Raw genomic sequence first — 13,913 nt, 5'->3', positions numbered from 1 at the left:
GAAATGTTGCTCAAGTCCGTTGAAGGAGCAGCTGGCCACCTTACTGGGGTTAAACAGCATACAGATCCTTAGGGCTGGTCCAAGCGTAGAAGCCGCATGCTTTTGGTTRTGTTGGAATAACAAGTTGGTGTAATTACATTAGTGTGGTTCCCTTGAACGGTTTGAGTACAGCTTTGTTAGGTAGTTCTCATGCTGGCTTAGCACAGAGATACAAAGTTTTCCTTTGCAGTTTTGGGGGAGTCCTTACAGTACACTGGCACATCTTCCTATAAGGAAGACCTTCAAGTGTTAGAGGGAAGAGCTGGGAATTGGGTCTTCTTGGTTCTGTTTCCTGAGTGCAATTAAAACTTACTTTGCAGTCCCTAGCTAAATGAATTTTGTTCCAGTACCTTGGTTTTATTCTCTTCTAAAGTAGCGGCAGTGTTGGCTTACTGTATTGGAAGAGAAAGGGTGACAAGAATGGTGAGGAATGAAGTATTAAAGAAATCTGCGGATGAAGCACGTAGAAGCGGGAAGGCACATAGTGACCAAGGTGTGAATTTCTTCTATGTGATTTTTCTAGGGCACTTTCATGGAGTGTCAGCCTGAGAGCAGCATCTCCCACCGTTTCCACAAGAACTGTGCCTCCCAGGTCAATGACATGAGCTACTGCCCACACTGTGGGGAAGAGGCCTCGAAGGCGAAGGAGGTAACAATAGCAAAAGCGGACACGACTTCGACAGTGTCGCTGACCTATGAGCAGCAGAAACCAGCAGCTGTGGAGGGAAGGGCTGACACCACGACGGGGAGGTGAGCTTGGGAGCACGTGGCAACCTCAAGCCTTGYCCTGGACTTTGTTTTGCGTTTGAAGCCTCATGCTCTTCCTGACACAGCAGAGTGTTTTCTTGTCTGCCTCTGACCGGCCAAACTCAGCTGTTGTAATCTACAAGCATATTCTTTGTTGCTCACTATCTCTGAGARAAGCACAGCCACACAGGGAGAGCTGGGGTAGCGGGCTTGAGGTGGGTGACTGAGGTATGAAGCTAGGAGGGCGTGGAAGTTGATACAGTTCCTGCCTCCTGTTGTTAGGACTGGAGTAATARTGGAATGGCTTGGCATTGCCAGGGCTTGTGGAAAGGTAGGGAAATGTATGTGGTGCCTAGCATGGCATGCAACTCAGAGCAATCAGGACAGGTACAAAGAGAGAACCAGAACACAGAGGAAAACAAACATCAAACCATCCCTATGTTGAGCTGTTTTCCGAGAAGTGCTTTGGCCTTCCAGGTGATMTGATGTTCTGATGGCATTTATGACTTGCAGTAAGTGGAACAGTGTCCTCAGCCCTATTTTCCTCCATTTCCGGTCACACAGGCTACATCTAAATGTAACCAGAGGGTAGTGCAACTCCTGTTTGGGGCAGGAGTTCTTTCTTACTGAAGGGGCTGTAAAATGTATCGGTTTTGTTGCGAATTCATTTAAGCTATCTGCATTTTAAGGACATTTCCTTTCCTTCTTTGGCATAAGATATACATACTCTTGTCTATTTTTAATGGTTATGCTTTGGCTCTCTCTCACTTCTTCACTTCAGTGGCACTGGAACACGGTTGTCAGAGGAAGATAAGCCGGAAAGTTCAGCTGCTGAAGTGTTTGACATGGCTGGGTCTTCAGTTTTTCCAAAGCCCACTACTAGCCTCACCCAGGGACCAGTTAAAGAAACTTTGGAAAGTGCCCTAATTGCCCTGGATTCTGAAAAGTAAGAAAAGGCCTCTGCATCTCTTCAGTTCTGGCGCTGTTGCTTGACCTACAGAGAAAACTGAGATATAGTCTCTTTAGATTTTGGCCCCACTTAAGCACAAAGTATTTTTGTTCCCTTCAGTCATTCATCACCCCCAATAGATTACTGAGTCAAGAAAACAGTTACAGCTCTCAATGTCGTACTGATTTGTCTGGAGGAATTGGTCTTTCCCTGGTCCTCCAGTTGCAGCTGTAACTACTAGGAATTCCCATTCCCATTATTAAAATCCAGAATTTATTAATTAGCACTAATGTATAGATACCCTTGATAGAACAAGGCTGTTGTGGTTTGAGGTGCAAGTCTGAAGGTACCTTTCTGGAGAGCTGATATTCTTGGGTTTTACTGGCATTCTAGAGCTGTACCCTAGGAAAAGAGTTTGCCATGTGCATGGCGTAGTAGTGGGGTGCAGTAAAATTCTGGGAATGTTCTTCAGTGAGTATTAGTTACACCTCTTTCCCCACTCCTACAGACCCAAGAAGTTACGGTTCCATCCGAAGCAGTTGTACTTCTCTGCTAGGCAAGGAGAGCTGCAAAAAGTCCTGCTTATGTTGGGTAAGTGGCTCTTTCCCAGGACATTGTGTGTTTGGCAGTACTCCCAGCTCCTGCCAGACAGTTGCTGGAGTCCAGTTCCCAGCATGGCAGCACGTCATATTCCCAGTACCCCTTGTGAGTGGTGTGGGAGGAGAAAACTGCTTTGGCAAGTAACGTGTCATTTGAAATGGCTTCATCTTTCTCTGAGAAGTGGACTTGCTCCCAACTTGCTTCTGCGTTTGGACTCAGTTTCAGCCAGAGATGCTGCCTTCTGTCCTCAAGTGACCTACACTTGATTTTCTGGTCTGACAGAACTTTGTCTCTCCATGCAGTGGGATAGTTGCAGTTGTGCATCCAACAGGGATGTAAAAAGATGTGAGTGCGTTTAAGTTAGGCTCCATCAGCAAGAGAACAGAAAGGAAGAGATCTTCAATACATAAGGCTTGAATACATACGGCTTTTTTTGAGGTGCATAATTGTCTGTCACCAGATGACTTTGAACTACTGAGATTTCTTTAATCAACAAATATTCCCAAGGAGTCTCCCCATTTGAAAGACACAGCATTTCCTTGGGATCACTTCCTTTTCACTCCAGTACTTTGCATTATGTGTTTTTTAGAYGTTTTCTGTTGTTTTCATTTATCAAATTCTTCTTTTTTCTTCTAGCAAATGTTAGCTTAATTGTTTGTGTCTTTAATAACACAAAAATGTTATTCATTGATACTTAAGTATAGCTTCATATGCAACATACTATCATTCGCAGGTATCTTTGTCAGGCTGTCATCAGCTGTGAGAATTGCTGGCAAGATCTSTTGCCGGTGTTAATTGGAGTAGCTTCATCCAGTTTGGAGCCCTGTATTTGCAGGGGTGCAAAGAGGATCACTAATACTAAGAGCAGCTRATAGTGGTCTTGAAGCAGGAAAGGTCAGGTGGTACTGATTCCTCATTTTTTCCAACTTCCAAAGCAGCAAATCTTTCATTTTTATCCTTTTACATTGTTGATTGTTTTTGTTACTCTGAGCAATTGGAAGTTGCGAATCTGACAGARATGGAGATGGCCTTTGGGCTAACAAACAGTAGATACCTGCCTGAGCTCTACAAAAGCAGTGGCTGTTTTTTGTTCTCTAGATGGGTCAGCACACTGTGGATTTCACTAAAAATTTCTGGTAGAAATTATAGTGCCTTGAAGATAAAAAAAAAAATTCCGTGTTGTTTCTGAAGTCTTTGGTTTGAGGACTTGCATATCAAACGTCCATCAGACAACCCTGAGAGCTTTCTTATTTGGGTGCGTAGTGAATTGTGAGAAGTGCTGAGTGTGGGTTGGAAACAWCATCTTTAAAAGCCTTTAGCTGAGACCTTTGGTTCTGTTGTTATACTTTTCTCTAATCTCTGAACTGTGGTTGAAAGTCTCTCTGTTCTGTTTTTCAGTGGATGGAATTGATCCTAATTTTAAAATGGAGCATCAGAGTAAGAGAACCCCTCTTCATGCTGCTGCTGAGTCTGGCCACGTGGACATCTGCCATATGCTGATTCAGGTTCGTCTCCACTTAATGTTTTTTGGGACAAACAGCTTTGTATGGTTTTTGGTCTGCTGTCCCACATGGCTGAAGAGCACTTGGAAATTAACCCTGAAACTTCCCTCCTATAAAAACTTCTTCGTTCTCAGGGTGTGCTGAGAGTAGAGAGATGGAGAGAGTAGCATGAAGACTTGGAYGATGTGACGAAAGCATTCTAGGCTATCCTCCAAGTGAGCTTCACTGATCGTACAGTGAGCATGTGAGYGTTGATGCAGGGCACTCTGGAGTGTGTGGGAACTTATATGCCTAACACACCTGGTAGTTCAGTACAGTGCCAGATGTGCCAGCACAAGCTGTCCATGGGCAGCCTGCAGGTGATCTGCAAGCTGCTGTCAAAGTTACTCTTTGTAATGAAGGTGGTTAGGCTCTAGAGCGTGCCCTTCTAATAGTTCCTTTCTTCCTCTTCTGTCAAAAACTGAGCAACCCCAGCAGGATTCTCCTTTACGATGTAAATATCCCGCAGGTCAAAATAAGAGAAAGATGTACATGTGGCTTACCATTCAGTTTGAATAAGAGAAGACAGTCAGAAAAAGTAGGAGTGTTCTTGCTGATCCTGCTCCAAAGTGGCACGAGAAAAAAAAAAGGCTTTTAAAAGATTCTGAAATCATCATGAGTGACTGGCAGTATGTTTTGTTTGCCCTGTGTGACTGGGAAACCTTAAAGGGACTTCGCGAATGTGGCAATATCGCTATCTCTGAAAATGAGCCTGCTGAGACGCTGGTTTGGGCATTCAGAATCGGAGTTCGAAGTGCTACTTGAAGACGGAGCTATGGGCCAGCTGCTGCTTTCACTCATTAGAGTCACTKCGTGTGAAGGCAATGGAATGACTTGCATGATTTGCAAGATGTTACAAGCAATTGGAATTGAGTATCGGAAGGGTTAGTTTGTTTCCAAGATCCTTCATCATCCTGTCTGTTCCCTGATGTCTGGGTACTGCAGTTGCGCAGTCTTTGGCTGGGAATGTCCCCAGCTCGTTAAACTTGAAATGCCTCTTCTCTAGCCTGAATTGTTGCAGCTATTTAAAAGTAATCAAAACAAATGCATTCACTGGGAGGCACCTGGAAGCAATGGGGCCATCTCCTCATGCCAGGTGAGCCTGAGTCAGCGTGTTCCTACTGTAAACAGGTCTTTGCTTCGCTCATAGATGCACACTCAACTTGCCAAGAGTTGTGCTGCCTCTGAACCAGAAGGTTTGAGATTTTCTTTTGTTTTCTTAAGTGTTGTGTGAGTTACTGAGCTAAATCAAAGCATTAAAGTAGTCATAACAGTTGACACGGTAGTGTTTTGGAAAAGAGTAAGGGTTTTGTCCAAGGCACTCCATATYGAACTAAATGTACTCTCAGGGAAGACTGTGGAAATGTTACCATTGATTTCAACAGAAATAGCTGATYGCCAGAATTTTTTTAGAACTCCTGCCTTGGTTGCCACCAGCAAGTTGTTTCAACTGCTTGTGACAGTGGGAAGAACTGGTTGTTTTGTTCTCAGGTCTGCAGAAATGGTATTTTAGGGAAAATAAAGCTTCTGAAATAAGGAGGAGGTTGGTTTTTTGGAAATGTTGTGCAAATGATATCCAGAAAGCAGTGTTCCAGAATGAATTAATAACACGAGCTGTTTTAACACCAGCAGTTTACTTCGTTATACCGTGGTTATTGGCTGTTGAAGGCTGGAGAGAGGGCAGGCAGTGAATATTGCTTTCCAGAACAGGTTAAATTTGACTGCCTTCTTTCCTGTGTGTGTGTGGTTTTTTTCCCCTTTTTTTCTAGTTTTTATGGCTAAATTTGAGAAACAACCTGCTGCTAAATCTGTATTCCCACATCCTCCTTCTGCTAAACAGTAGTGATTGTAATTGTTTGTGTATCTGCCTTGGCCTCCTAACAGGCTGGTGCTAATATAGACACCTGCTCAGAGGACCAGAGGACTCCACTGATGGAAGCAGCAGAAAACAACCATCTGGAAACTGTGAAATACCTTATCAAGGCTGGAGCACTAGTAGACCCTAAGGTAGCAGTTTATTCCTTACCTTTTCCCCCAAAGAAGCCTCTGTCAGCCATTTATTTCTTGAGAGATTTTAAGTTTTGAATGCAAGCGCATGGGAAGAGGGGAGATGGACTTGTTTGTCTTGGGGACGAAGGCTTGGAAAGGCTATGGTTGTTGGTAGTAGTATTTTAATGATYCAGTGGGCTAGCTGTGAGCAGTTTGGGGCTAGTGCTGTCACTTGCTACGTCAGTTTACAGCACCCAAGATAGTGGGCATTTGATCCCATATGGAGTCTCTAGATACTAGTGTCACAAAACCATTGCGATGATTTTGGAGTTTACTCATTTCAAGGTTTCCTTCTGTGCATATTCTAATGAGATTTTTGTGGTGACATTTTAAAATGTGCTGGTAATTAGGTGCTCACAAAGCTAGCAAAAAGGACAGAGGAAGCTTTGCTTTCTGAAGGCCTGATGTGCTTTTTTTTCTTACAGCCACACTGCAGTGGCAAAATTGGACACCATCTTTAAACTCTCTACCCTTTAATTTAAACAAATACTAGAAAATGCAGCTGTCTGTTTGCCTTTAACATGCTGTAGTTGCTTTGCAATYTTGGAAAATACACAGATTGTTTATTAGTCCCATAAATCAGACGCTCCCCTCGTGAACTTTGTATTGTTACAACCTGCCCCTGTTGGCTCACRCCCGTGGTGTTGCTGGGGAGAGCAGCAGATGGGATGGGATGCTCTGTCCACTGGGAAGTGGGCTGGGGCCAGGAGGATTGCCTGAGCTATTAAATGCAGTCCATCCGTGAGTCTTTGGATAGCTCCTTGGGAGGCTAGTTCCATACCAGGAAGGAGGAAAGGGCAAACACCTGTAGGTTCATGCTAGCCGCTGTCCTGAGCATCCTGGAGTAATCCAGACATCTCTCATCTGATTATTCATGTCAAAGAAAAAAGAGATTTTTCATTTGTGAGGGTGCAGAGAAGGAAAAAATCTTGAGCTTGCAAAAGCAAATTAGAAGCCTGAGATCACTGTAATACTTCTGAAGTCTAGACTAGTTTATTATGTTAATTAGTTTCTTGTACCAAATTAGTCATCTTTTGAAATTAGCAACATTGCTATAAAATCAGCTCCAGCCATTTCTATGAATAACCACAGAATTGACCGCTGTGTTCTGTCACCAGCCTGGAGCAGCAGGACTGTTGGGTGGATGGGGACAGTGAGAACAGCAGGATGAGGGGTGGAGGTTTCTCATGCTGAAGGTGCTGATTCTGTTAATAGGACATAATAGCCCCACTCAGGAACTTCATTTTAAAATATGCCTGTTTTCCATAAGGTTGAGAAGCTGCCCTTATCTCATACTGGTCTAAGGGGAAAGCCATGGCATCATTCAGATGTGTGTCTGGCATTTAGGGGAGAGCAGAAAGCTCTTGTTTGCCCCAAGTATAATCCCTGACCTGAAACTTTCCGCCCTTGCTCAGTGAGTTGCTCCCTAGCACTGAGCCATGCTCTCTGTTTGGAGCAACATCCGAATGGAGCAGTCATACTGTTTTCCAGTCTCTCATTCCTCCTTTTATTTCCTGGTCTTTGGGCCTTCCTATATGCTAAGCTCTTAGGCTATAAATGTCTGATAAAAATCAGACTCCAGCCAAGATTTTTGGTGTTAGTGTGGGAGTGTCTCCATCATGACTCAGAGCCCCAACCTGTCCATCTACATCAGACTCTGTATTCAGAGCTCTGAAAAGCATTTTTCTTTTCAACCTCTACTATTATGTTTTATCCTTTATCTCTGTACATGAGTGCAGGCGTGTTGGGGACTTGGCCTTTCTGTCCTTCTGCAGCGCACCCCTCTGTCCCGCTGCTTCTGCAGAGCAGCTGTGCTGGGATAAATGCATGTGCTAACGAACACAGCAAAACTTGCGTAAGCGTGGCATTTCTGGTAGAGAAAAGACTGCTTTTATGATGTGAAGTGCAGTGCTCTACAGAGGCCCTGCCTCGGTAGAGGAACTCTGGTCTCCCCTTGGTTCTCCAGCGTGCGCAGCAGCTGAAGAGGGTCCATTGGCCAGGGAGATATGACGCTCCCTTCCCAGATTTTGCAGAGCAACCTCTTTCCGTGGTTGGCACTGGTTGTATGACTGAGATTTGTGTAATACTCCCTACGCTCAGGGCTTGCACTGGCTGCAGCTGCTCTCTAACCACATGGCAGTGGGCCGGAGGCATTTGGAGTCCTCTACTGTGGCCATAAACTTGTCTCTCTGATGTTGCTAAGTATGATTATTGTTGAGTAGATGTGACAAGTGATGAGAGGTGATTGTTCCCTGAACGTTTGTTCTGTGATTGTGTCCAGGATGCGGAGGGATCCACGTGTCTGCACTTGGCTGCCAAGAAGGGGCACTACGATGTAGTTCAGTATCTTCTCTCCAACGGACAGATGGATGTCAACTGCCAGGTAAAGGCTTTCTACAGGTCACAGAAGCTGCTTTTCTTGGGTCAGGAATCTGAGTCTTATCAGCATACTGTCTAGACAGTGGTTACTCAAATGCAGTCCTGCTACTAGGAGAAATCTGAGGAAAGTTGTAGGCTGACAGTGCCAAGAGTGTCCAGTTCTGCCTTGCCAGAGAAGGCATTTCTCTCTACTGACCTGATGGAAACTTGTCTTCCATATGCCTCCATTTGCAGTTTCTCCTTGAGCCTGAATCTGACTATGGAGGCTCTGGAGAAACTCTAGGGTCCTTGGGTCACTGCCCTGCCTTCTAGCACAGGAGTGGGGTTGCTGACCTGCTTTAGGGACTGGGATCTAGCCTGTCACTCAGGTGGCAAGCTGTCCTAGAAGAGATCTGCTGCTGCAGGGTATGGCAACGCTGCCTTAGGTATTCCTTGTTCTGGGGGAAGGCCAGCTCTCCTGGGTTGCGCAGTGATCTTTTATATGAGCTTTTTACATAAGCTGGATGTTCTTTGTGCCTTTTGGTCAGTCAGCTGTATTTGAACACMCTGGAGATCCATTGGCGGTGTGCTGAGCTGCAAATAAACTTAGAGTCTGCTGAAGTGTATTGGTTCAAATCGTGCTGGGCTCTGCAGGACCCTGAGACCTTTCTCTGCAGAAGTGAAGGAATGTGATGAGATGGAGAAGGGAAGGAAGGGAAGGGGTCTGTGGCTCTTAAGCAAGGTGCAGCCTGCTGTGGCTGCTAAGGGGCTTGTGGTACTCAACAGGAGACCATCTTGCTATTCTGTGTGTCTCATCCTTTCCTTTTCCTCCCCAGGATGACGGAGGCTGGACACCTATGATCTGGGCCACTGAATACAAGCATATTGAGCTGGTGAAGCTGCTGCTTGCGAAGGGGTCGGACATTAACATTCGAGACAATGTGAGGTTCTTCCTGKAATCCATTTCAGAAATAATCCATAATCTCTGTTTAAAAATCAACTGAGCCCAAGAATGCAGCTTGCAGGCTCAGTTCAGTGAGGCACGGTGGTCCCTTGACACAGGTGGTTTGGAGGTGGTGAGTAAACCGCAGGAGAATATTCCTCCATATTTTAGGAAGAAGCCTTGCAAGTTGGTAAGAAGGCCTTTTGCTCCAGCTCTTCTGGCACAGCACCTAAAGATCCTGTAGCTCATGCTACAGGTTGTAGTTGGCTCTTTGCCTACCTGCTGCTAATCCACCTGGCTGTGCCTGTTCTGTCAGTCGGACACCGGGCAGATCCTCCATATGAAGCAGATTTACCTGCTCCATGTTGTCCACAGGCTGGTGTGCACTGGACCTCGGTTGAGCTGTGCAGGGGAGGAGTATCCTGCATACCTTTGGGAGAGCACAGGCTTGTACTCTGCATAGATAGTCTAGATAGGGCAGATTCTGCAACTGGTCTGCTAGCAAATATCCCAAGTCTGTTTTTTTCCTAGGTGTAACAGATGTGTAGCCACCAACGTGGACAGAATGTGCCCAAGCCAGCAGCTCAGCATGCTTGAGCTTGCTCTTGGTCTGTTCTTCACCTCTGTAAATCCAGCTTTACAATGGGAAATACTTCATACCTTAGCAGTCTGACTCCAAGTGAGTCCAACTTGGCTGGGAGCTTCATCAGCCCACCAGCTTTGAACATCTACTGCGCTGGCCATACTGAGAGGAATTGTTTCAAATTGACAGATAAAGTATGAGGCAGTAACAGGGGAGATGACTGGGAAGAAAGGAGAGAGCRTCTAGGCTTCTGTGTAGGAGATTTGTTATATCAGCACTGCTGCTTTTCTTTTTTCCTAGTAGCATTTTTCTTTCTTCCACTTTGGCACTAAAGTTACTGAAACCCCAGAAGTACCCACAAGGTAAGCTTGGGTGTAAACCAGGACATGATGATGACTCYAAGCTTTTGCCCGAAGGAGATGTGAGATAGTTTGATAAATGAGGGGTAACTCACCTCACTGCTTTCTGCTCATTAAGAGTTTGCAATGAAGTACCTTACCCTCCATAAGTTCACCTTCTAGCATAACTCTTGGGAGTACGTTCTCTTGTCCAAGACTGCTAGTCYGTTTCTGAATCCAATGGATGTAAGCAGCTGTTCTGTATTTGTCTGTTGGATGCTGGCAGAACTAGGTATTTGCATGTTTATCTCCTTGTGCTCAGAAATGGCTCCAGCTGTTCTCAAGGAGTTGTCTTCCCTAGCCTAAAAGTCCCTTCTCTGGAGGAGCCTCCATTTCTTGGTGGCTTACGTAGTTCCGAGGCAGATCCTGATCTGAAGCAGTTCATAAGAGCAAAAGTCGAAGTGGGATGGGGCTTTTTGGGTTGTTGCATTACTGCGCAGCCCTAAGACYGACTCTGAAAAAGACTGACTTGTCTGATCTGTTCCAGAAGCCTGTGGCTACCAATTACTAGATCATACATTAACTCGTGAAAATCAAATCATCTCAGTCAACAATTTACTTGCTAGAAAAATATCCTCCTGGCAGGTGTGTGTATTGCATATCCATTACTGTAGCTACAGTTTGATGTCTCCTGATTGCAGTCATTAAAGACAGCGTTACTTGGCCTGAGAAACATCCTACTCTAGGAGAAATGTGTTTGATTATAATTATGCTGCTGTTAGGCAGTAGTTGATGTAAAGCAAAGTAGGGGAATCTAGGTGCATGCTGTGTGTATAACCCGTACGAGCAGCAGCATTTGGTGTACAGTCCACTATTATCTTTTTCTTTAGATTGGTACATAATACTGCTTAGGGTTTTTCTGTAGATGTTTTTGTAATGGGAGGCAGAAACCACGTAGAAAAAGGTCCCCCCACCTTCCTGGTATATGCTAATAACCTCCCTGTTTAAGGAAAGATCTGAGTTAAGTTCAAATGACTATAGGATGTGCTTTGTTTTTGCCTAAAAAAAAAAGTTACGTGATCATTACTATCATTGCACTGTTCTAATCGGCATCTTTAGAGCTTGTCGTGTGGAAGGATTCTGAAGTGTGCTGCAAATTGCACTGTAACAAAAAACAGAGTATCATCGCTTAAAATATCTCTATCAAAAAGATGAGTGTTCAGCTATTTCTAGTGCTGCTAGTGAGAGATGAGTACATGCAGTATTTAAGAGATGCCTGAAGTCGAATTGATTGCTTTCCTGTGGCTGCTGGTTTGCTTTCTAGCACCTTCATATACCCTACAGCTCATGTTCTGCTCTTTTTTTCTCTTTTTAATTTTACAGCACAGGGAGACATGCTAGCTTTGCTGCATGTCTAGGCTGGATAGCTCAACTTCTAGCCTTTTCCAGCATGTTTGTTCATGTCTGTCACCTCTCTTGTGGATTGATCCAGATTATTCTGTGGCTTAGAGACAGACAATTTGCCTGCATATATAAGGGAAGTGATGGACCTCTTTGTGTGCAGCTTCCCCATCCTCTGTGCATGGAGGTGGCTGGAGCGAGAACTCTCTGCTTGTCTGTGCAGAGAATTCCCTGCTGCCTCTGTAGTTCCAGCTCAAATGAGCAATCTAGTGAGGGAGAAGTCAAGCCACATGTTGAATGCCCCAGATGTAGAGCGAAAGATGGTAAAGTCCCAAAGCAGTTGGATTTTAATGCACTAAACAGCCTCTACTCTGCTTTCTTCCCCTCCAGGAGGAAAATATTTGTTTGCACTGGGCTGCTTTTTCTGGCTGTGTTGACATAGCGGAGATATTGCTGGCTGCTAAGTGTGATTTACATGCAGTGAATATTCACGGAGACTCACCCCTGCATATTGCAGCCAGAGAGAACCGCTATGAGTGTGTTGTGTAAGTATAGCTCCAGCCTCGCCACTTCCCTTCCTTCCTCTGGTCACTCCTTTTTATCTGGGTGCTGGCTGATGAGCTCTGGAGAGACTTTGAGATGTTTTTTCATTTAAACACAAACCAAAATTGGGATGGAGATTGTGCGTCTCCGTTGTCCTGATCTGGTCCTAGGCACAGTGAAATACCAGGGATCTGATTCTTGCTTGCCCTAAAGCCTTTTCTTTCCTCTCAGAGCAGAAATAGGTCTTCTGTTGGACGTTACTTTAATTCGCATTCGCTCTAGGATTGCTTTCTGCTGCTAGAGCTGGTGTAAAAAGATCAAGAAAATGTGGGGCAGGCCTGGAGTCTTGAGCAGAAGGCTTGAGGGGCTGAGCCTAGCGTGGGTGTCTCTGCTCAAAGGTGTCAGCCACCCTAGATCAAAGGTTTTTTGCAACTAATGTGGCATAATAGGGTAACAGGGTTTTTCCTGTGTTTAATCACTGCTGTGAGTAAATTCAGTATRTTTACTCCCAAGAGTTAGTGACTATAAACAAGGACCAAGTCCAATACCAGTTTCCGATGGGAATCTTCTGTTTCGGGCCTACTTTTCAAACCACATGCGACTTTCCTGGTCAGAGAGAGTTTCCAGTCTGTTTGAAGTTAGGCTAGTTACCAGCAAGCCAGTTGTCATGCCTGAAGCAAGGTGAGATTTGCCCTGAGCCCTCTGAGWGCTGGAGCTTCAGTCTCTTGCTTTTGCCAGCACCTTCAATGAGAAGGATCCAGTGAACCATGCCTAATAAAGAAAACTCAGGTGATTATTCACTATTATTGATTCTTCCTAATGCCTTAAGGACTAACTGGAGAATATGATTCAGCTCTTTTCCCCCTTGCACAGTTTCTCTCGGGGATGATTATCCTGTGTTGCTGTTTTGCAGTCTCTTTCTTTCCCGTGGCTCGGATGTTACTTTAAAGAACAAGGAGGGTGAGACTCCACTCCAGTGCTCCAGCCTTAACTCTCAGGTCTGGGTGGCTCTGCARATGAACAAGACTCTCAGAGAATCATCTACTGACAAGCCTGCCCAGATAGAGAAGGTAGTGAGCAGGTGAGAATCCAGCTGTCTTTGCCTGTGGGTTATAAAATACAGCTCTTCCAAGGGAGGGGCTGAGAGCTTGGTTTAAGAAAGGACTGTAAGTGTACGCTTAGCTTTTGGGACTGGTGTGAAGGTCGGCTGGAGCTAAGCAAGAGTTAGACATGCTGATCCAGAATGTGGTTTGTAAATTCATCATGCAAATGGAAATATTCAGAAGCACAAAGAACATTCTGTAAGGCAAGATGGAAAAAAAAATTAATTCAGTTTTCTTCTGAATTGCTTTCAAGCTTTGAAGGTTTAGTGATTGAAGACAGTAGTTCTGCCCCAGGATAGCATTTGAATGGCCCCTTGTCTGGGGGAGCTGTGCTACTTCTGTGTAAAGTGACAGTTTTCTTTCTCCCACCGACAGAGACATCGCCCGGGGTTACGAGAGGATCCCAATTCCCTGCGTCAATTCAGTGGACTGTGAGCCTTGCCCTAGCAACTACAAATACGTTTCACAAAACTGTGTCACCTCCCCGATGGACATTGATAGAAACATCACTCATTTACAGGTGAGGGACTGGGTGTACTTGCTTTGTATTTATTTTATTTTTTTCCTCTGTTGTCCCGATTTGTGTGTTTAGAAATGTTCTGGCGCAGTGCTCAGAGAACAGGCATTCCTCTTCAGCTCTTGGAACAGGGATGTTTGGAGTGTTAGCATTAGGATAAAAGAGGGATTTCAGGATACTTCCCTGCTTTATATTTATAAAG

The 13,913-nt window shown here is 44.8% G+C and overlaps 1 protein-coding gene across 14 annotated transcripts in view; it reads left to right on the top strand.

The window, feature by feature from the left end:
• The window catches only part of EHMT1 (euchromatic histone lysine methyltransferase 1), a 131,153-nt gene that overhangs the window by 100,148 nt on the left and 17,092 nt on the right, over window positions 1–13,913 (top strand). For all 14 annotated transcript variants that reach the window (XM_085320033.1, XM_085320036.1, XM_085320032.1 and 11 more), the window contains 10 exons: window positions 563–789; window positions 1,568–1,732; window positions 2,244–2,326; window positions 3,734–3,840; window positions 5,761–5,883; window positions 8,207–8,308; window positions 9,120–9,224; window positions 11,939–12,093; window positions 13,005–13,172; window positions 13,570–13,714. In XM_085320033.1, the coding sequence (XP_085176159.1) occupies window positions 563–789; window positions 1,568–1,732; window positions 2,244–2,326; window positions 3,734–3,840; window positions 5,761–5,883; window positions 8,207–8,308; window positions 9,120–9,224; window positions 11,939–12,093; window positions 13,005–13,172; window positions 13,570–13,714 (1,380 nt within the window). The remainder of the gene's footprint in view (window positions 1–562; window positions 790–1,567; window positions 1,733–2,243; window positions 2,327–3,733; window positions 3,841–5,760; window positions 5,884–8,206; window positions 8,309–9,119; window positions 9,225–11,938; window positions 12,094–13,004; window positions 13,173–13,569; window positions 13,715–13,913) is intronic.

This window comes from Rhea americana, unplaced genomic scaffold, assembly GCF_003343005.1.
Source record: "Rhea americana isolate MKP2758 unplaced genomic scaffold, rheAme1 scaffold_61, whole genome shotgun sequence".
Classification (NCBI taxonomy): Eukaryota; Metazoa; Chordata; class Aves; order Rheiformes; family Rheidae; genus Rhea; species Rhea americana.
Note: the sequence above shows the minus strand (reverse complement) of the source record. Positions and strands in the feature narration are given on the sequence as shown.